The following is a 19958-nucleotide window of genomic DNA, read 5'->3' on the forward strand; positions in this document are numbered from 1 at the left end:
TAGCCTTTTAGTCTCACATAGACCATTAACATGAACACCGGAGGTACAAAAGATTGTTTCAGCTTGACTCACAACCTGGTGCATACCTGTTATCACACATTGGTTTGGCATTATCCTTAAAGAAAGCACTTTTGTTTATCTGGTGCCTCATCATGCATCTCAGTGACATCCCAAAGCACTTCACAAAGATGACTTTAAAGTGACTAATCTAAGTGAAGGTGATAGCTATTTGGCAGAGGGAAATCCCAGAAGCCGCAAGGGGAATTAACAATTAATCTGTGGATGATGTTTGCTGAAGGAGCAGTATCGGCCAGGGCACTGGGGGGAAACTCCCTGCTCTTCTCCAAGTAGGCCATGGAGACTGTCTGAGGAGGATGTTACAATTAGGACTAGACAGACGCTGAGTTTGTTAGCTGGGACAATGCAGCACTTTCTCAGTACCAATGCTGAAATGTCAGCCTAAACCGTGTACTCAATCCGACATTACATTGAAGCTATAATTGTAGAAATCTTACTTCCTTAAAAGGTCTAGGTCCCCTCATTTTTTTTTCTCTCAAGTAGACACGTGAGTGAGCCATACAAACCAAGAAGGGCCTCAGGTGTAATCCATGCTCTACGCCAAGTTGGCCGATCTCAGTGGGGATGAAGCACCTGATTCTAGGGAGAAAGGGATGGGGGAAGACCAGCCAGTGTTCCCACTTCTGATCATTGCTGCTACGTGTGTGTGTAGTTATTATGGGAGAACAGCTTACATGTGTATAGCACCTTTTAATACAAAATGCCCAAGGTGCAAGAACATAGCAGGATTCAGAGGCAAAGCCCTCCATGGCCAACACTCAGTGCTGAGCCTCACACCTGAAGAACAAGAGGGCTCTCCATGCTTTAGGGCCATGACGAATTACAGTCTTCAGGAGAGGCGAGAAATCCTGACTATGAAATACCGTTACTAAGCAATTTTTGTACAAAATCAATTACATCACAGTGAAACAGGTGAGGCTTCTTGCACCTGGACAGTGCAAATCCAAGTATCTTGTCCAGTTACTGAGGCCACAATTTTTCAGCAAAATTATCAGTAGAGGCCATGATGCAATGAACTGCAAAGCAGCAAATGGCACAGAAAAATAGAAAGTAGGAGGAGTAGGCCATTCGGCCCTTCGAGCATGCTCCACCATTCATTATGATCATGGCTGATCATCCACCTCAGTAGCCTGTTCCGGCTTTCGCCCTATACCCTTTGATCCCTTTAGACCCAAGAGCTATATCTAACTCCTTCTTGAAAACATACAATGTTTTGGCCTCAACTGCTTTCTGTGGTAGCGAATTCCACAGACTCACCACTCTCTGGGTGAAGACATTTCTCCTCATCTCAGTCCTGAAAGGTTTACCCCATATCCTTAGACTATGACCCCTGGTTCTGGACTCCCCCACCATTGGGAACATCTTTCCTGCATCAACCCTGTCAAGTCCTGTTAGAATTTTCTAGGTTTCTATGAGATTCCCCCCCTCACACATCTGAACTCCAGCGAATATAATCCTAACCGACTCAATCTCCCCTCATACGTCAGTCCCGTCATCTCAGGAATCAGTCTGGTAAACCTTCGCTGCACTCCCTCGATAGCAAAAACATCTTTCCTCAGATTAGGATGCCAAAACTGCATACTATATTCCAGGTGTGGCCTCATCAAGGCCCTGTATAATTGCAGCAAGTCACCCCTGTTTCTGTACTCAAATCCTCTCGCTGTGAAGGCCAACTTACCATTTGCCTTTTTTACCGCCTGTTGCACCTGCATGCTTACCTTCAGCGACTTGGGTACAAGAACACCCAGGTCTCGCTGCATATTCCCCTCTCAGTTTATAGCCAGATAATAATTTGCCTTCCTGTTTTTGCTACCGAAGTGGATAACCTCACATTTATCCACATTATACTGTATCTGCCATGCATTAGCCCACTCATTCAACTTGTCCAAATCACCCTGAAGCCTCTCTGCATCCTCCTCACAACTCACCCTCCCACCCAGTTTTGCGTCATCTGCAAATTTGGAGATATTACATTTAGTTCCCTCATCTAAATCATTAATGTATATTGTGAATAGCTGGGGTCCTAGCACCGATCCCTGTGGTACCCCACTAGTCACTGCCTGCCATTCGAAAAAAGACCCATTTATCCCTACTCTTTGTTTCCTGTCCGCCAACCAATTTTCTATCCATAGCAATACACTACCCCCAATCCCATGCGCTTTAATTTTACATGCTAATCTCTTATGTGGGACTTTGTCGAAAGCCTTCTGAGAGTCAAAATAAACCACATCCACTGGCTCCCCCTCATCAACTCTACTAGTTACATCCTCGAAGAATTCTAGTAGATTTGTCAAGCATGATTTCCCTTTCATAAATCCATGCTGACTCTGCCCGATTCTACCACTGTTCTCCAAGTGCTCTGCTATAAAATCTTTGATAATGGGCTCTAGAATTTTCCCCATTACCGACGTCAGGCTGACTAGTCTAAAATTCCCCGTTTTCTCTCTACCTCCCTTTTTAAATAGCGGGGTTACATTAGCTACCCTCCAATCTGTAGGAACTGTTCCAGAGTCTATAGAATCTTGGAAGATGACCACCAATGCATCCACTATTTCTAGGGCCACTTCCTTCAGTACTTTGGAATGCATACTATCAGGCCCTGGAGATTTATCGGCCTTCAATCCCATCAACTTCCCCAACACCATTTCTCTACCAATACTGATTCCTTTCAGTTCCTCTCGCTCACTAAGCCCTGTGTTCCCCAACATTTCTGGTATGATATTTGTGTCCTCCTTTGTGAAGACAGAACCAAAGTATGCATTTAGTTGGTCAGCCATTTCTTTATTCCCCATAATAAATTCCCCTGTTTCTGACCGTAAGGGACCTACATTTGTCTTCATCAATCTTTTTCTCTTCACATACCTATAGAAATTTTACAGTCAGTTTTGATGTTCTCCGCAAGCTTGCTCTGTTTTCCCCTTCTTAATCAATCCCTTGGTTGGACATAACCCTTGTGGCCCTGGTGCTTAATGCAGCAGTCAAAACAAAAAGAAAAACCGTACTCACTGCTAACTGTGCTGCAATTTTATTCTTGTCCTTCTGGATTTTCACCAGCCTTTTTTTAAGCAGGAAGTGCATCAGCACATCCTGAGCAGTGAATGTTGTGGTGCTGTCGGCATCCTCCACGACTGCCACAAATAGAATTGGATTCCAGATATGGTAGTGGATTTCTGCACTGATATAGATCAGAGCTCCATCTTTACATGTTGCCTGTGTGAAAGAGATGAAAGTTTACCCTTCCTTCTGCGTGATGTACTGAGAGATTAGACGATTTTTTTTTCTGTTTATGGAGTAATAAGAAAAAAAATTATTACTCCATTTTGTAAATATATCTGTTGTTATAAAGAGGTACGTCCGATGCACAACTGCTTCTTGTCACACTTTTGTGCTATGCTTCAAAATGGCACACTCAAATTTCCACGTCACAGTTGAAAGAGAAGTATAAAGAAGTCAAGGAACTCGGAATGTCTGCAGCATTTTAATTGATCTCTGTATGAACTCAGCTAGAGATCAAGTAGAATGGGCCTATACTCTCTGGAGTTTAGCAGAATGAGAGGTGATCACATTGAAACTTATACATTTCTTAGAGGGCTTGACAGACAAGGTAGATGCTGAGAGGCTGTTTCCCCTGGCTGGAAAGACTAGAACTAGGGCTCGCAGTCTCAGAATAAGAGGTCAGTCATTTAAGAAGGAGCTGAAGAGAAATTCTTGACTCAAAGGGTTCTGAATCTTCTGAATTCTCAACTCCAGAGGGCTGTGGCTGCTCAGTTATCAAGTATATTAAAGGCTGAGATTGATGGAATCGAGGGTTATGGGATTAGGCAGCAAAGTGGAGTTGAGATTTAAGCCATGATCTTATTGAATGATGAAGCAAGCTCAAGGGGCTCTATGGCCTCCTTCTGTACCAATTTCATTTGTTGTTAAGCTTACTTAAAAATTAGACTGCAGAGGCTTTAAACGGCACACCTACAATTTGACAGAAGAATAATATAGTGTTTTACGGGATATAATGTTCTTTTTCTTATAAAAATAATGTATTCTCTGGAGACATTCCAAAATACATATAAAAATTTTGAAACCCAATCATCACACTGCAGGCGTCATATTTTGCCTCAATTACAAAATTCTGTGTTGCACAAAACAAAAGGTCAATCATTTCCTGGAGGTATCTTTAAACCATGGCGAGGAGGAAAAGATTTATAAGCAATCGCCAATATAAAAAGAAACTATAATGGAGCTCAGGAAGCATCTAACCGCAATTAATATCAAACTGACTTCATGTTTTATCTACTTAAAGAAACTGAACTTTGCAGCCTTAAAAGGACAGATCAATTACAAAAAGCTAAGACCACTAACAATAATTTAATGCCTCAGATTTACTTGCTAGAAATCAGGGCCAAAAAGCCCACATACCTTAAACGGTGCGATACTGAAAGCTTTAGGCCGGAGGTCAACTTTGTGCCATTGGTCAATGAAAGGCAGCAAAAGGATTATTCCAGGGCCTTTGCTGCCAATGACCCTTCCTAAGCGGAACACAACAAATCGCTCATACTTCGGCACTGACTGCATTTGTAAAGAGAAACGGCGGTTAGTAAGAACCAGTTCCCTCTGTTCAACACCATAAAGCATCTACAGCTCAATGGTGCAAACTAAGCTGTTCCTATGCCACAACTGAGGCCAATGATTTGTGACTTTCATGGGAAAATGGAGCAAAATCTCAAACACTAGTACAAGTCTCGGAGTACCGCGTAATAAAGCAGAATTTGACATTAAAAGTCGGCAGAAGCTAGTGGTTCTGGTCATAAAACCTAACAGTCGTCACAGCTCCTGGAAATATCCTGGGTTATTGGAGGACAGGGAAGCTGTCTGGAATGGGGTAAGCAGCAAATGCTGGAAGATTGGCCCTCCTTGCATATGCAACATTTTAAGTAGTCTAACACACACACACAGACACGTCCAAACTTTTGAATTCAAGCCCCATTATAGAATTTGAGCATATAATGTAGGTTGACTCTTCAGTGTAATACTGAGGAAGTGTTGCTATTGAGTTAATACCTTAAGCCAAGTCTCTGGTGTCCTGCCTCAGTAGCTGAGGTAGAAGTTAAAGATCCCACAGCACTAGTTAGAGTAGAGTGTTCTCCAGGTCTCAGCCAGTATTCCTGCCTCAACTAACAATACCAGAACCAGATATCCTGTTCTTTACTCTCAACGTTGTTTGCAGGATCTTACTATACGCAACATTAATGTTTCCATAATAGTTACTGTGTTCAAGCTAACTCATTGTATGTGGAGATATATCTTTCAGTGATATTTTACAATTTTGTTCAAAGAAAAAGATTTTCTGCCATAATTAGAATTCTAACACCACAGACGAACCTGATCCTATTTTCACTTAGCGTTAACACACATTTGCCAGAAGGGGTCACTGGACACCCATCAGGAACAGGCATTCTGGTGGAATGTTTCCCAACACTAGCCCTCAGTTGTCCCAGCTCCGATCAGGAAACTCAGTGTTGGCTGGTAAACTAGGCCTCCTGCTGTTTATGACTTCATTCCGCTACAAAAAGGCACCACCGCAGGAAGAGGGGAAAAAGTCAGATTTGACGCTTCGAATTGCATACCTTTAGAACAAACCATCCTGAGATTGGAAAAGTAAGCATCACGAACAGGAAAACAAGGATGGTCAGAATCCAAGTGCAAATCAACTCTAGACAGCCTGGATGCCTATCTGAAAGAGAGGCGATTTTTTTTAAAAATGGAAAGCAGATTTAGTCTGAACAATGAAGGCAAGATACACAGCAACACATGTATCTTTTTGTTGCAAAATATTTGAATACAAATTGGGATCTGTTGAATAGGGTCACCAGAACCATCGTTTGAAGAACTCAACTGTAAAATTAGAATGCTTATTCCGATTATTGTAATTACCTTGCACATTAACACAGGAGCAGTCCATTCAGCCTGTTCCATCATTCAATTAGATCATGGCTGATCTTTACCTCGCCCCATTTACCTGCCTTTTGTTCCCTATCCTTTTGATTGCCACACCCAATTAAAATCTAACATTTAGTTTGAGAGAGAGCTTTAAGTAATGCGAGAATCAAGGACCATTTAAAATATTTATTACTGCTTCTGTATAATCATATTTACTGATAATAAATGATTAAGTCCACCTTAGCCTGAGCTACCTAGGCTGGTAGTATGATGTTTTGTGGCTGTCTGGGAAAAGCTGGACTGACTATGTTGGGTGGACCATGCATTACTTCTGGTGCTTACCCCAGCAATAGAAGGGTGCATTGTTGAACTGCACCAACACCATTCTAGATATTGTTACGAAAGTGCTTCCATTTTTAGTTGAATTTTTTTTGAGGATTTGTGTTTTAAAACAGAAAACATTCCAATGATGAGTTTCTTTTACAAAGCTTACTGAAAGGACACTCGAGGTGTTGTTTGAAAACAACCTTTGCTGGAAATCATGTGCTTAAGCTCAATAAACAACACACACCTTGGTAACCTGGGGAAGATGTTTACGGAGAAGCCACATGTCAAGGTTTATGGAGGTCAGGAGGTTGACTTTCTGTTCGGGGTTTGGATATTTTCCAGTTCAGTTAGGGTGTGAATTGTTTTGAAGACAGTTGGTGTTTTGCCTGCCAAGGAAAAAGAAACCCCAGCTCATTTTGCTCACCTCTTTCTCTACCTCTTTGAAGAAACCCTGCAAAGATCCAATGTGGGAAAGCTAAAATCCCTTGTGCTGCATCTCTCCTGAGAAGCTGGTAAAACCTGCCAGATTAATTCTCAATGCCGCCTAAAAAGAGCTGCTTTAGAAAAGATCCCAGTGACCCATCACTATATACCCAGATCATAAGGTACAACTGAATTCCTTCCATATCTTCTGTTTTTGCTTCAAGAGTTAGCAAGTATTTGGCCAAAGTATTCTTTTTTGTCTTTTTATCTTGTAACAGAGCTCTGCAGAGAGAATTTCTGTATTTTTTTCTAGAGCGTATATGTGAGCAATTTAAAACGGGAACTTTCATATTTCAATCTGTGTGTTAATGCTTTGCTTTGGTATTGGAGAAGTCTTGTTTAACAAACAACAAAATTATCAGTTTATTATCAAAGAAACCTGGTTGCTGTATTTTATTCTGGGGCAAAGAGTAGAGTATCTGATTGACCGTATTGGTAACTGGGTAAATATTTAAATATATGTTGCGACCTGTGGAGAAGCGGAACTAGAAAAGACAATGCACTCCTCCCACGTCGGTCATAACACATAATTGGCAGCCCTCTGTGGGATAACCCAATGCAGACGACGTGAAATTATAAGTGGGGTAATAATTGAAAAGAGGAAACATAAAAATCCAGATTTCTTGTGCATTAGCATAAAGTTTACACGACTGGAATGTCTTTGTTAGTTGCTACAACCTTTCTGGAGGAGGAGGATGTATCCCTGATCTGAGAAACTTAACCAAGGTTAGACTAAAGGAATTGGCAGAACTGTTGACAGAGTTAAAACCAAAAGCTAAGAAAGCAGATATAATTGAGGTAATAGCACAACATTTGAAATTGGAAGAAAAAGGCGAATCAGATGGTAGTGCAGTTGAATTAGCTAAAATTCAGTTGCCGATGAGGCAGCTTGAACTTGACAAAGAAGAAGAAATAGAATTGGAGAACTTAAGCTTGAACAGGAAAGAGAATTTACAATGAACAAACGAACTAGAATTTCAAAGAGGAAGTGTAAAATATAGAAGGGAATTTGAATTTTAAAAGATGGAACTAAAACAAAGGAGTGGTCCGGACTCCAGTGAAAATGTTGTGAGGAAAGATCTGAATCCAGCCCAAGACCAAGTGCCGAGCTGTTTATATTTGTACAAGCCTCCCGAAGTTTGAGGAAAGGGACAGAGACATTTTTCATTTCTTCTGAAAAGATAGCCAGACAGATAAAGTGGCTGAAGGAAAGCTGGTGTTACAACCAGGTGAGAAAGGTGTCTAGGGGTCTTTCTCAGCCTTCACCTGGTTTTGTTGTAACAGGGTTTACGTTTTTAAACAGTGTTCTGAGCTCCCCCTTGATGAATCCTTGTTCACCGCTTTCCAATTCTAAGGCAAAGAAACCAGCACAAAGAGGCCTTCTTAGGTTTAAAGAAGAAAAGTGAAATTTATTAAAACTTAAACCTAATCTCTAATTCGGTTAACGCCCATGGATACACGCCGCGCCCCATGCTAGCATGCATACGTGATACGCATGTGCAAATACAGACAGAAAGAGAGGTTTGAGGCAATCTCTGAAGAGGAGTTTTTGTTACTGTGCTTCGAGCTCGCTGTAGTCCTTGCTTCTCATTGGAGCCCAGTATTCTTCTCAAACCTTGTTCACCGTAAGAGACTTTGCTCTCTTGGGGTTCATATGTCTTCAACGGTTTCCGACGCTGGTGAAAGCGAGATGAGAGTAGACAGGACAGAGGTCTTTTCAGTCCAGGAAAGAACAGCTTTCTGAGTTTTAAAACTCAGACAAGTCCAAATTTTAAAAAAACTCCAACCGCCAGTTAGTCATGTGAATAAACTGGTCCGACCATGTCTTCTGTGTATTGGGGAAGAAGGGACTAGTTCCTTTGTTCCAACATGGTCTGCTAGTATGCAAAAAATGGCTTTCCAGTCAGGGGCTTGGCAACCCTTTGTAATAGGCCTTCTTCCCAGCAACAATTTTAAAATTTAATGTCCATGTGGCGAAATATGTGTGCCTCACTCTTGGCAGGTGGGGGCCTGCATGACACTGGACACGGCTTATGCAAAGCAGGTTGATTGGCAGAGCGCAAGAGGTTTATGCCATGCTTCGTGAGGAGGCTTCGGCAGATTACGAAATGGCAAAAAAGGCTATTGTTGTCGCTGCTTATGAGTTGGTCCCTGAAGCATATAGGCAGAAATTTCAGAAGCTCCGGAGACAGCCCGAGAAGACTTATATAGAATTTGAGAGGGTAAAGTAAATTAATTTTGATTGTTGAATGCGGGCACTAAAGGTAGAAGCCATGTATGAGAACCTTAGAGAAATAATTCTCTTGGAAGAATTTAAAAATTCACTCCCTCCTTTAGTACAAACCCATGTAGAGAACCAGAAGGTTTCAACAGCCAGACAGGCAGTGGAAATCACTGAAGGTTACGAGCTTGTTAACAAGTCCAAACCCTTTGTCCATCACCCCCACAAACCCGAGGAGGATGGAAGGTGGGTGGGTGAAAGGAAGGCAAGTAGCCGGGGACAAGAAGGGACAGCTGGGAACGCCGAGATCTCCTCCTCAAGCCAGAAATGGAAGATGCTGAGGGTGGAAGTGAGGTCTGCAAGGCCAAGTGTTACCATTGTCATAAGGTGGAACATCTTCATGCAGAATGCTGGAAGTTGCGGGGTAAACCCATGGGACTTACTGGGGTGCTCAAGGTCAATGAGGAGAAAGGGGCCCTGACCGAGAGTACAGCAGATCAGGCTGTAGGTCTGACTGCAGCTGTAAGGCCAAGTACAAAAACCACTGAGAGTGCGGGGACGTGAATAAGATACTTGAGAGTTAAAGAGAATTCTTGCCAAAAGGAAAATAACTCCTTATAAATCAAGTGAGGCAGGTAAGCCTATAGTTATACGTAGGGATACAGGAGCCACCCAAATCCTTTTGCTGGGGAAAGGCATAACTTTTCCACTAGAGAGCGCACTAATTGCCAAGGTTTTAGTGAATGGTATTGGCAGGGAGTATATACTCGTACCTTTGTATCAGGTGCACCTAGAGTGTGACCTAATCCCTGGAATGGTAGCTGTAGGAGTTGTCCATAGTTTTCCTGTAGACAAAGTTGACGGCACAGTGGCGCAGTGGTTAGCACCGCAGCCTCACAGCTCCAGCGACCCGGGTTCAATTCTGGGTACTGCCTGTGTGCAGTTTGCAAGTTCTCCCTCCCTCCCACCCTGCGTGGGTTTCCTCCGGGTGCTCCAGTTTCCTCCCACATGCCAAAGACTCGCAAGTTGATAGGTAAATTGGCCGTTATAAATTGCCCCTAGTATAGGTAGGTGGTAGGGAAAAATAGGGACAGATGGGGATGTGGTAGGAATATGGAATTAGTGTAGGATTAGTATAAATGGGTGGTTGATGGTCGGCACAGACTCGGTGGGCCGAAGGGCCTGTTTCAGTGCTGTATCTCTAAATAAATAAAATAAATACTCCTGGGGAATGATTTAGCCGGAGTGAAGGTAGTAGCTTTTCCAGTAGTCACAGAAGAACCAACTGAAGTTAAAGAGACAGAACAGTTGCAGGAAAAGGTCCCAGGAATTTCTCCTTCATGCGTAGGGACCCGAGCAATGGCTAAACAAACTCCATTGTCGGAGATCAGATTGGCACAACAGGCAGATGGACTAATATCTGAAACTTCCTTTGGAGATTTGGATAATCCAAAGGAAATATTTAATAAGTCTTCTCTGATCAAGGCTCAGCAAGCCAAACCAGAGTTAAATAAAGTGGCACAATTGGCTCTAACTGAAGCTGAAGCAAAGGGAGTTCCGGAAGGCTACTATATAAAAAATTGGATTCTGATGAGAAAGTGGAGACCTCCTCACTGACCTGCAGATGAAGAATGGATGGTTGTTCACCAGATAGTGGTATCGCCCAAATGTTACTGGAAAATATTAAGGATAGCGCATGAAATTCCTAAAGCAGGACGTGTGGGGACCCGGAAACTGAATCACGTATAGGTCGACATTTTTATTGGCCAGGCCTTTCCAAAGACGTGGTGCAGTTTTGTAAAACGTGCCATACAAGCCAGATTGTGGGAAAACCCCAACCTGCTGTAAAACCAGCACCTCTAATTCCCATACCAGTTTTTGGGGAACCAATTTGTAAGGTGTTGGTAGAGTATGGAGGACCTCTACCGAAAACAAAAGCAGGACACCAATATATACTCACTATCGTGGATATGGCTACTCGGTTCCCAGACACCATTCCCTTGAGAACAATTTCTGTGGTAGAGAAGTTAACCCAGTTGTTCACCAGATTATAGATTACCGATTGAGATTCAGTTCGATCAAGGTTCCAATTTTATGTCTAAAATTTTCCAGGATGTTAAAGTCTTCAGCATACCACCCACAGACACAAGGGGCTTTAGAAAGGTACCATCAGACCCTCATAACGATGATCAGGGCACACTGTCATGAATATCCCCAAGATTGGAATAAAGGGCTAGAATTTCTTTTGTTTGCCATTAGGGATTCACGTAATGACTCTACCAGTTTTAGTCCTTTTGAATTAGTTTATGAACATGAGATAAGAGGTCCTCTAAAATTAAAGAAAAGGTATTTAGAACAGAGGGATGAATCTTCTGTGCTAGAGTAGGTATCCGTGTTCCGGGAGCAGCTCACAACTCTTTGATCAGAGTCAAGCTGTCTGGTTTAAGTTTCGAACAAAGCTTGGCAGTTAACTGTCAGTCACCATAAACTGGTGCATTCTCCATGGCAGCGCCACTACCAGAGTCTACTTGCCAACCAAGAAGCATTACCTTCTCATACAGTATAAATTTGTTGCTTCCCTTACATTGGTATTCTTGCGATTTGTCCTGATGAGCGCAAGATGAAAAGCTTCGACAAATGTCTCTATTTTCAGCAATACGCAAGTTCTTGACTACCAAATGACTAATACTAAGTTGTTAGGGAGATTGGACACTATGCTTTCATATTTAGATACAGAACAACGAGAAGACCCAACAAGGCTACTCATAGCATTTAAAAGGAATCTGTAGGGACAAGACAGGATATACAACTTTACACATGATGTAGATGTAGGGGAATCCTTTCCTATAAAACAACATCCTAATCGCTGATGTCCAGATAAAAGCAGAAATCATGTTGGAAAACCACCTAATTGAACCCAAAGAAGCTGGAATTCCCCAGTAGTATTAGTGCCTAAACCCGACTGTTCAACAAGATTCCGCATAGACTACACAATGGTTAATGTAGTAACAAAGGCAGACTCCCAGCCAATTCCTCACTTAGAAGATTGTATTGACAGAGTGAGCAGTGCCACATTTCTTACAAAAATAGATTTGTTAAAGAGATATTGGCAGGTTCCTTTAACACCCCCAGCTAAAGAAACATCGGCCTTTGTCACAACAGATGGTCTTTTCCAACGCCGGGTGTTGCCTTTGGGGCTAAAAAAAATGCCCCAGCCACTTTTCAGAGACTAATAAAACAAGTAGTAGCCAGTGTTCCTTGATAATGTGCTGGTATACAGTGACACTTGGAAGGACCACTGAGAACTGGAAGCTCTGTTAAGAAAATTACAAATCGGCTGATTGATAAACCTTGCCAAAAATGAAAGTAATTTTTTTTATTATTTGTTCGTGGGATGTGGGCGTCGCTAGGCCAGCATTTATTACCCATCCCAAATTGCCCTTATACTGAATGGCTTGCTAGGCCATTTCAGAGGGCAGTTAAGAGTCAACCACATTGTTGTGGGTCTGGAGTCACATGTAGGTAAGGACACCAGATGGGGTTTTTACAATAATTGACAATGGTTTCACAGTCACCATTGGACTAGCTTATCAGTTCCAGATTTATTAATTGAATTCAAATTTCATCATCTGCCATGGTGGAATTCAACCCATGCCTCCAGAGCACTAGACTAGGCCTCTGGGTTATTAGTCTAGTTACATTACCACGATGCCACCACCTCCCCGAGCATAGAATAGGGAAAGGACAAGTGTTGCCGAGACCAACAAAAGTACATGCATTGGTGGAGTTCCCTACCTCTAAGACTAAATGAGAAATCATGAGGTTTTTGGGAATGTGTGATTTCAACCACAAGTTTGTATCAATTTTAGTACTATAGCTGCTTCACAAACAGATTTGCTACAAAAAAGAAAACCAAGATAGCGTGCTCAGGGGGGCTGTCAAACATCTATTGAGACGCAGAAAGCCATTTTGATTAATGAACCAGTGTTGGCTGTTCCAAATTTCACTAAGCCCTTCAAGGTAGCATTTGATGATAGTGATCTGGGGGTCAGTGCAGTCCTGTTACAAAATGAATCAAGCATAGAAAGGGCAGTGGGATGCTTTTCCAAAAAGTTGACACCAAAAAAAAGTTAAACCGTGGAAAAAGAAACCCTGTTCGCCATGACTACAGAGACACACTGGTATAGAACATAGAACAGTACAGCACAGTACAGGCCCTTCGGCCCACGATGTTGTGCCGAACCTTTAACCTACTCTAAGATCAAACTAACTACCTACCCTTCATTCTACTATCATCCATGTACCTATCCAAGAGTCGCTTAAATGCCCCTAATGTATCTGCTTCTACTACCACCGCTGGCAGCGCATTCCACGCACCCACCACTCTCTGTGTAAAGAACCTACCTCTGACATCTCCCCGAAACCTTCCTCCAATCACCTTAAAATTATGCCCCCCTGGTGATAGCCCTTTCCACCCTGGGAAAAAGTCTCTGACTATCCACTCTATCTATGCCTCTCATCATCTTGTACCCCTCATCCTTCTGCGCTCCAATGAGAAAAGCCCTAGCTCCTTCAATCTTTCTTCGTAGGACATGCCCTCCAGTCCAGGCAGCATCCTGGTAAATCTCCTCTGCACCCTCTCTAAAGCTTCCACATCCTTCCTATAATGAGGCGACCAGAACTGAACACAATATTCCAAGTGTGGTCGAACCAGGGCCTTATAGAGCTGCAGCATAATCTCGCGGCTCTTAAACTCAATCCCCCTGTTAATGAAAGCCAACACACCATACGCCTTCTTAACAACCCTATCAACTTGGGTGGCAACTTTGAGCGATCTATGGACATGGACCCCAAGATCCCTCTGTTCCTCCACACTACCAAGAATCCTGTCTTTAAGCCTGTATTCCGCATTCAAATTCGACCTTCCAAAATAAATCACTTCACACTTTTCCAGGTTGAACTCCATCTGCCATTTCTCAGCCCAGCTCTGCATCCTGTCAATGTCCCGTTGCAACCTACAACAGCCTTCCACACTATCCACAACTCCAGCAACCTTCGTGTCATCGGCAAACTTGCTAACCCAGCCTTCCACTTCCTCATCCAAGTCATTTATAAAAATCACAAAGAGCAGAGGTCCCAGAACAGATCCTTGTGGAACACCACTGGTCACCAAGCTCCATGCTGAATACTTTCCATCTAATACCACCCACTGACTTCTATGGGCCAGCCAATTTTGTATCCAGACAGCCAACTTTCCCTGAATCCCATGCCTCCTTACTTTCTGAATGAGCCTACCATGGGGAACCTTATCAAACGCCTTGCTAAAATCCATACACACCACATCCACTGCTCTTCCTTCATCAATGTGTTTTGTCACATCTTCAAAGAATTCAATAAGGCTTGTGAGGCATGACCTGCCCCTCACAAAGCTATGCTGACTGTCTCTAATCAAACCATGCTTTTCCAGAATGCCAGACTATTCCAATGGAGTTTACTATTACAACCTTATCACTTAAAGACTATCCACATTGCAGGGCAACATAATCTAATTGTTGCCAGTTCTGATGAAAGGTCACGGACCTGAAACGTTAACTCTGCTTCTCTCTCCACAGATGCTGCCAGACCTGCTGAGTACTTCCAGCATTTGTTTTTATTTCAGATTTCCAGCATCTGCAATATTTTGCTTTTTATTATAATCTAACTGCAGATGCTTTGTGCCAGATTTAACTTTGCTTTGAGCATCTGAGTGCAAAGTTGGTACAATGCAGAACTGTATGAGCTACAGGTAAAGAGTGAATGAGAATGTGTGTGTAAATGTGATTTAAGATTTTTCAACTTGTTTTTTTTTCCACTCTTTGAAATGAAACGTATTTAAAAATGGCATTTCATTACTCCAAGGACCGAGGTTTTACGAAAGTGCTTCCATTTTTTGTTAAATCTTTTTGAGGATTTGAGTTTTAAAACTGAAAACGTTCCATGGATGTGTCTTTTTTGTTAAAAAGCTTACTGAAAGGGCACTCGAGATGTTGCTTGAAAACAACCTTTGCTGGAAATCATATGCTTAAGCTCAATAAACAACAGAAACCTTGGTAACCTGGGGAAGATGTTTACAGAGAAGCCACGCGTCAAGGTTTATGGAGATCAGGAGGTTGACTTTCTGTTTGGGGTTTAGGTATTGTTTCCAGTTCAGTTGGGGTGTGAACTGCTTTGAAGACAATTGGTGTTTTGCCTTCCAAAAAAAAGTAACCCAGCTCATTTTGCTCACCTCTTTGAAAAAACCCTGCAAAGATCCAGAGTGGGAAAGCTAAAATCCCTCATGCTGTAACTCTCCTGGGAAGCTGGACAAACCTGCCAGATTAATTCTCAATGCCGCCTGAAAAGAACTGCTTTAGAAAAGATCCCAGTGACCTGTCACCATATACCCAGATGCCAGACCAAAAGGTAAAACTGAATTCCTTCCATATCTTCTCTATTGTTTTCAAAAATTAGCAAGTATTTTATTTTGATCTGTTTTGTAACAGACCTCTGCAGAGAGAATTTCTGAATTTTTTTCAGTGTTTGTGGGGAATTTAAAAAGGGAACTTTCATATTTCAATCTGTGTGTTAATGCTTTGCTTCTGGTTTGATAAACTGATAATTTTGTTGTTTGTTAAAGAAACCTGGTTGGTGTATTTAACGCTGGGACAGAGTAGAGTAGATGACTGACCACATTGTAACTGGGTAAACATTTAAATATATGTTGAGACCTGTGGAGAAGTGGTACTCGAAAAGACAATGCACTCCTCCCACCTTGGTCGCAACAATATTGTGTCAACTGTGGCTCATTTGATAGCACTCGCGCCTCAGAGCTGTTAAGTTGTGGGAGTTCAAGTCCCACTCCAAGATCTGCGCACAAAAATCAAAGCTAACACTCTAATGCAACAGGAAGTGAGTGCTGAACCATTTAAGTGCTGTCTTTCGGATCAAATGTTAAACCGAAACCCCGCCTGCCCTCAGGTGGATGTAAAAGATCCCATGACACAAAATCAGATTATCTGCTCATCATCACATTGCTATTTGTGGGAGATTGTTGTGCAAATTGGCTGCTACACCTCCTAAAATGGGTGGCACAGTGGTTAGCACCGCAGCCTCACAGCTCCAGGGACCCGGGTTCGATTCTAGGTACTGCCTGTGCGGAGTTTGCAAGTTCTCCCTGTGTCTGCGCGGGTTTTCGCCGGGTGCTCCGGTTTCCTCCCACATCCAAAAGACTTGCAGGCGATAGGTAAATTGGCCGTTGTAAATTGCCTCTAGTGTAGGGAGGTGATAGGGATTATGGGATTACTGTAGGGTTAGTATAAATGGGTGGTTGTTGGTCGGCACAGACTCGGTGGGCCGAAGGGCCTGTTTCAGTGCTGTACCTCTTAAAAAAAAAAATTTGTAACAGTGACTTCATCTCAAAAGTACTTCAGAAACTGTAAAGTGCTTTGGGACATCCAGTGGTCACAAAAGGCGCTATTTAAATGCAAGTCCTTGTGTATTATGTCAGGTTTCAACTCATACAAGGTACGGATTTGTCTATCAGAGCTGAATTTTGTACTAAGCACAAGAAAGATTGTTAGGAAGGAGCCAAAAGGTGTATCAGTTAAATTTATTCCTAGAGCCAAATCCCACATCCACTACAACACTGAAGTTGCATTGTGGAATAATAGCTACAAATGCATTCATCTACAAGACCTCTCTATTTTAGGTGGAAGTATTAACTCAGTTAACTTAAGTGCATTAACACATCTAGCTAAAGGAATTTGAGACAAACTCTTGAACATTCATATATGTTATACCACAGCATTAAGTCATAGTGGCTAACTTTTCCCAAAGAGGAATACGGAACTTGCTACAAGTAAGAGTCAAAGAAAATAACATAGATGCATTAAAGGGGAAGCCAGATAAACACATGAGGGAGAGAGGGATAGAAAGTTGTGCTGATAGGGTTAGATGCAAGAGAGGCAGGAGGGGGCTTGTGTGGAGTAGAACCACCAGCATTGACCAACTGAGCCTAAACAGCCTGTTTCTGTGCTGCAAGTTCTATGTAATGTAACTCTGCCGAGGGGAGTTGTAACGCATGTTGGAATTTCTGCCCACAATTGCATTCATGGAATAATACAGCACAAGAGAGGGGGGGCCATTCGACCCCTCATAAGTACACCAGTTCTCTGAAGGAGCTATCCAGTCTTGTATTCTGCACTTGAGAAATCGACTTGACTACTTTCCTTCAGACCAACGAGCCAACCTCTCCTTCCAATGAAGGAATCAACTTTCTCCAAAGTAACTTTTTTTTCCCCATACAATACAGGCAGATAAATAATTTGAGAGTTATTTTTCCTTTCCAGAAGATAGCAGCTGTGATTGAAAGCAAAAAAACATCACGTGCCCAGGTGCGTGATGTGTCTCAGGTGTTGAAGTCGTGATACCCATTAGCAGGGACAATGATTCACTTTGATTTTAAAAACAAAGTCTAGCTTTGTAATCTTCCACTCTTAGATATCAAGAGCCTCATTGAATAGTACAATGTAGGTTTGATCCTTTCTTCACCGGTTCCTGATCCGAGCGAAGGTGTTGGTTAGGGCATTGAAGAGAAAAATTAGATGAAGGAGTCATGTCCAGTAGCACAAGGGCCCTGGCGATCAAAATTGCACACATTCCAGACGGATCGCAAAGGGATAGATTACAGGGGGAAAGGGAAAACGACTTTTGAGAAAAAAAAAGTGTCCACTTTACTCGCTTTTTGAAGCGCCAACTCTTGCTGGGCCACAGTTTATTATTAAAACTTTACAAAACTAAGCAATACATTGAAAAAATTCTAAAGTAACTTAGAAATGTTAATAAACTGTCAATTTTATAATGAAATCCCCAAAAATAGATTAAATAATAATTTATATCATAAAACTTTAATATAGGACAAACATTGCATGATCATTTTACTACTGAATAAGGAATATTCCAGTTATGAGCAGAGTAATCTAAGTCCTCGAGGCGGCCAACATCCCCAGCTTGTACACACTACTGAGTCAGCGGCGCTTGAGATGGCTTGGCCATGTGAGCCGCATGGAAGATGGCAGGATCCCCAAAGACACTGGTATCAGACCCACCGGCCGCCCATGTCTCCGCTTTAAAGACGTCTGCAAACGCAACATGAAATCCTGTGACATTGATCACAAGTCGTGGGAGTCAGTTGCCAGCGTTCGCCAGAGCTGGCGGGCAGCCATAAAGACAGGGCTGATATGTGGCGAGTCAAAGAGACTTAGCAGTTGGCAGGAAAAAAGAGAGGCGCAAGGGGAGAGCCAACTGTGTAACAGCCCCGACAAACAAATTTCTCTGCAGAACCTGTGGAAGAGCCTGTCACTCTAGAATTGGCCTTTATAGCCACTCCAGGCGCTGCTCCACACACCACTGACCACCTCCAGGCGCTTACCCATTGTCTCTCGAGATAAGGAGGCCAAAGAAGAATCTAATACTCCCCCACTATTCTGCAGGGAGCTGAACACCGTCTCCCCCCCCCCCCCCCCCCCTCCCCCAAACTCCCCAACCACACTTAGACCCTGGAGCCACTGCACTCCTCCCACCCCCAGATCCACCCCTTTACCATCCCCCCACCACCAACTACACCTGGACCCCAGGTCCATCCCACTCCCCTGGACCCGGCCCTAGACCCCGCCCCCCACACGACCCCACTCTCCCCGCCGCCGGCATTACCTGTTTTGAAGTCTTTCTGCACAGGACCCGAGGGGCGCTTTTCGCTACTGGGTACCGGCTGGTAACTCATCCTGCATCGGCTCGCCGCCCACTCTGAGCACCGGCTCGGGCTCCAGGCCGCGTTCCCTCAGCCCGTGCCCGGCGCTCCACCCGCTCGGCGCCGCACATTATGACCTGCCCCGCCGCGGTAACCATAGTACTGCCGACAAGAACCTGTGCGCGGCCAAGAGCGGCGCGAGCCTGTCAGTTCGACAGCGCCCCCTAGCACCTGGGAGGGCCACCAATTACTCCCCCAACCCGGCAGCGCAGGATGCGGCTATTCGGCCCATCATGCCTATACTTGCTCTTTGAAAGTTATCCAATTAGTCCCACTCCCCACACTTTCCTCATCGCCCTTTCTTTTCCTTTTCAAGTCTAGATCGAATTTTCTTTTAAAAGTTATTATTGAATGTGACTCTACCAGCCTGTTACAGACAGAATTGAGAGAGAGATCGGAAACCCCAATTCTTTTCACTTTGCTGTCCGTAATCAGTGTGTTTCTGACAAGGAAGGTGCTTCTCTCTCAACAGATGCTGCCAGACCTGCTGAGTATTTCCAGCATTTCTTGTTTTTATATCATCTACGGTCTGTCAGGAATTGATCTCATTCCCTCCCCCACCCCCCTTCAAATCTGACTGAACCCTTAACCACCTTGCACGGGTTAAAGGGGAAAAAAGTGAGAATGATTGATGGCCAGATTTGTAACATCAATCCGTATCGAGTGGGTAGTTTCAGGTATCTTAAAAGGATAAACAGGTTTGGGTGCCTCTAAAATGGCTGTTCCCAACCTTTTTGGTTTCCTTTCTTCATTTAAAGTTTTTAAAAATTCATTCTTGGGTTGTGGGAGTCTCTGGCAAGACGGGCATTTATTGTCCACTCCTAGTTGCCATGAGGTGGTTTTGATAGAGCTGAGCGGTTTGCTAGGCATTGGTGTGGGTCTGGAGTCACATATAAGCCAGAACGGGCAAGGATGACAGGTTTCCTTCCCTAAAAGGGCATTAGTGAACAGGTTGAGTTTTCACAACAACCTCAGCTTTTTATTCCCAGATTTTTTACAATTGAATTCAAATTCACACATTGCCTGGATTAGTCTGGGTCTCTAGATTACTAGTCCAGTAACAGAACCACTACACTCCCATAACATTTG

General features: G+C 43.2%; 1 protein-coding gene across 2 annotated transcripts in view; it reads right to left on the bottom strand.

Annotated features, from left to right (window-relative positions):
- stoml1 (stomatin (EPB72)-like 1) overlaps positions 1–18966 on the bottom strand; it is a 62343-nt gene extending 43377 nt beyond the window's left edge. The window contains exons 1-4 of one of the 2 annotated variants that reach the window (XM_068015497.1): positions 18773–18966; positions 5700–5806; positions 4492–4641; positions 3085–3288 (exon numbers count right to left, since the gene is read on the bottom strand). In XM_068015497.1, coding sequence (XP_067871598.1) covers positions 3085–3288; positions 4492–4641; positions 5700–5806; positions 18773–18842 — 531 coding nt within the window. In that variant the 5' untranslated portion in view covers positions 18843–18966. The remainder of the gene's footprint in view (positions 1–3084; positions 3289–4491; positions 4642–5699; positions 5807–18772) is intronic. The other variant, XM_068015498.1, reaches the window with a different exon arrangement.
- Positions 18967–19958: the final 992 nt, after the last annotated feature.

The sequence above is a fragment of the Heterodontus francisci genome, chromosome 35 (genome assembly GCF_036365525.1).
Source record: "Heterodontus francisci isolate sHetFra1 chromosome 35, sHetFra1.hap1, whole genome shotgun sequence".
Classification (NCBI taxonomy): domain Eukaryota; kingdom Metazoa; phylum Chordata; class Chondrichthyes; order Heterodontiformes; family Heterodontidae; genus Heterodontus; species Heterodontus francisci.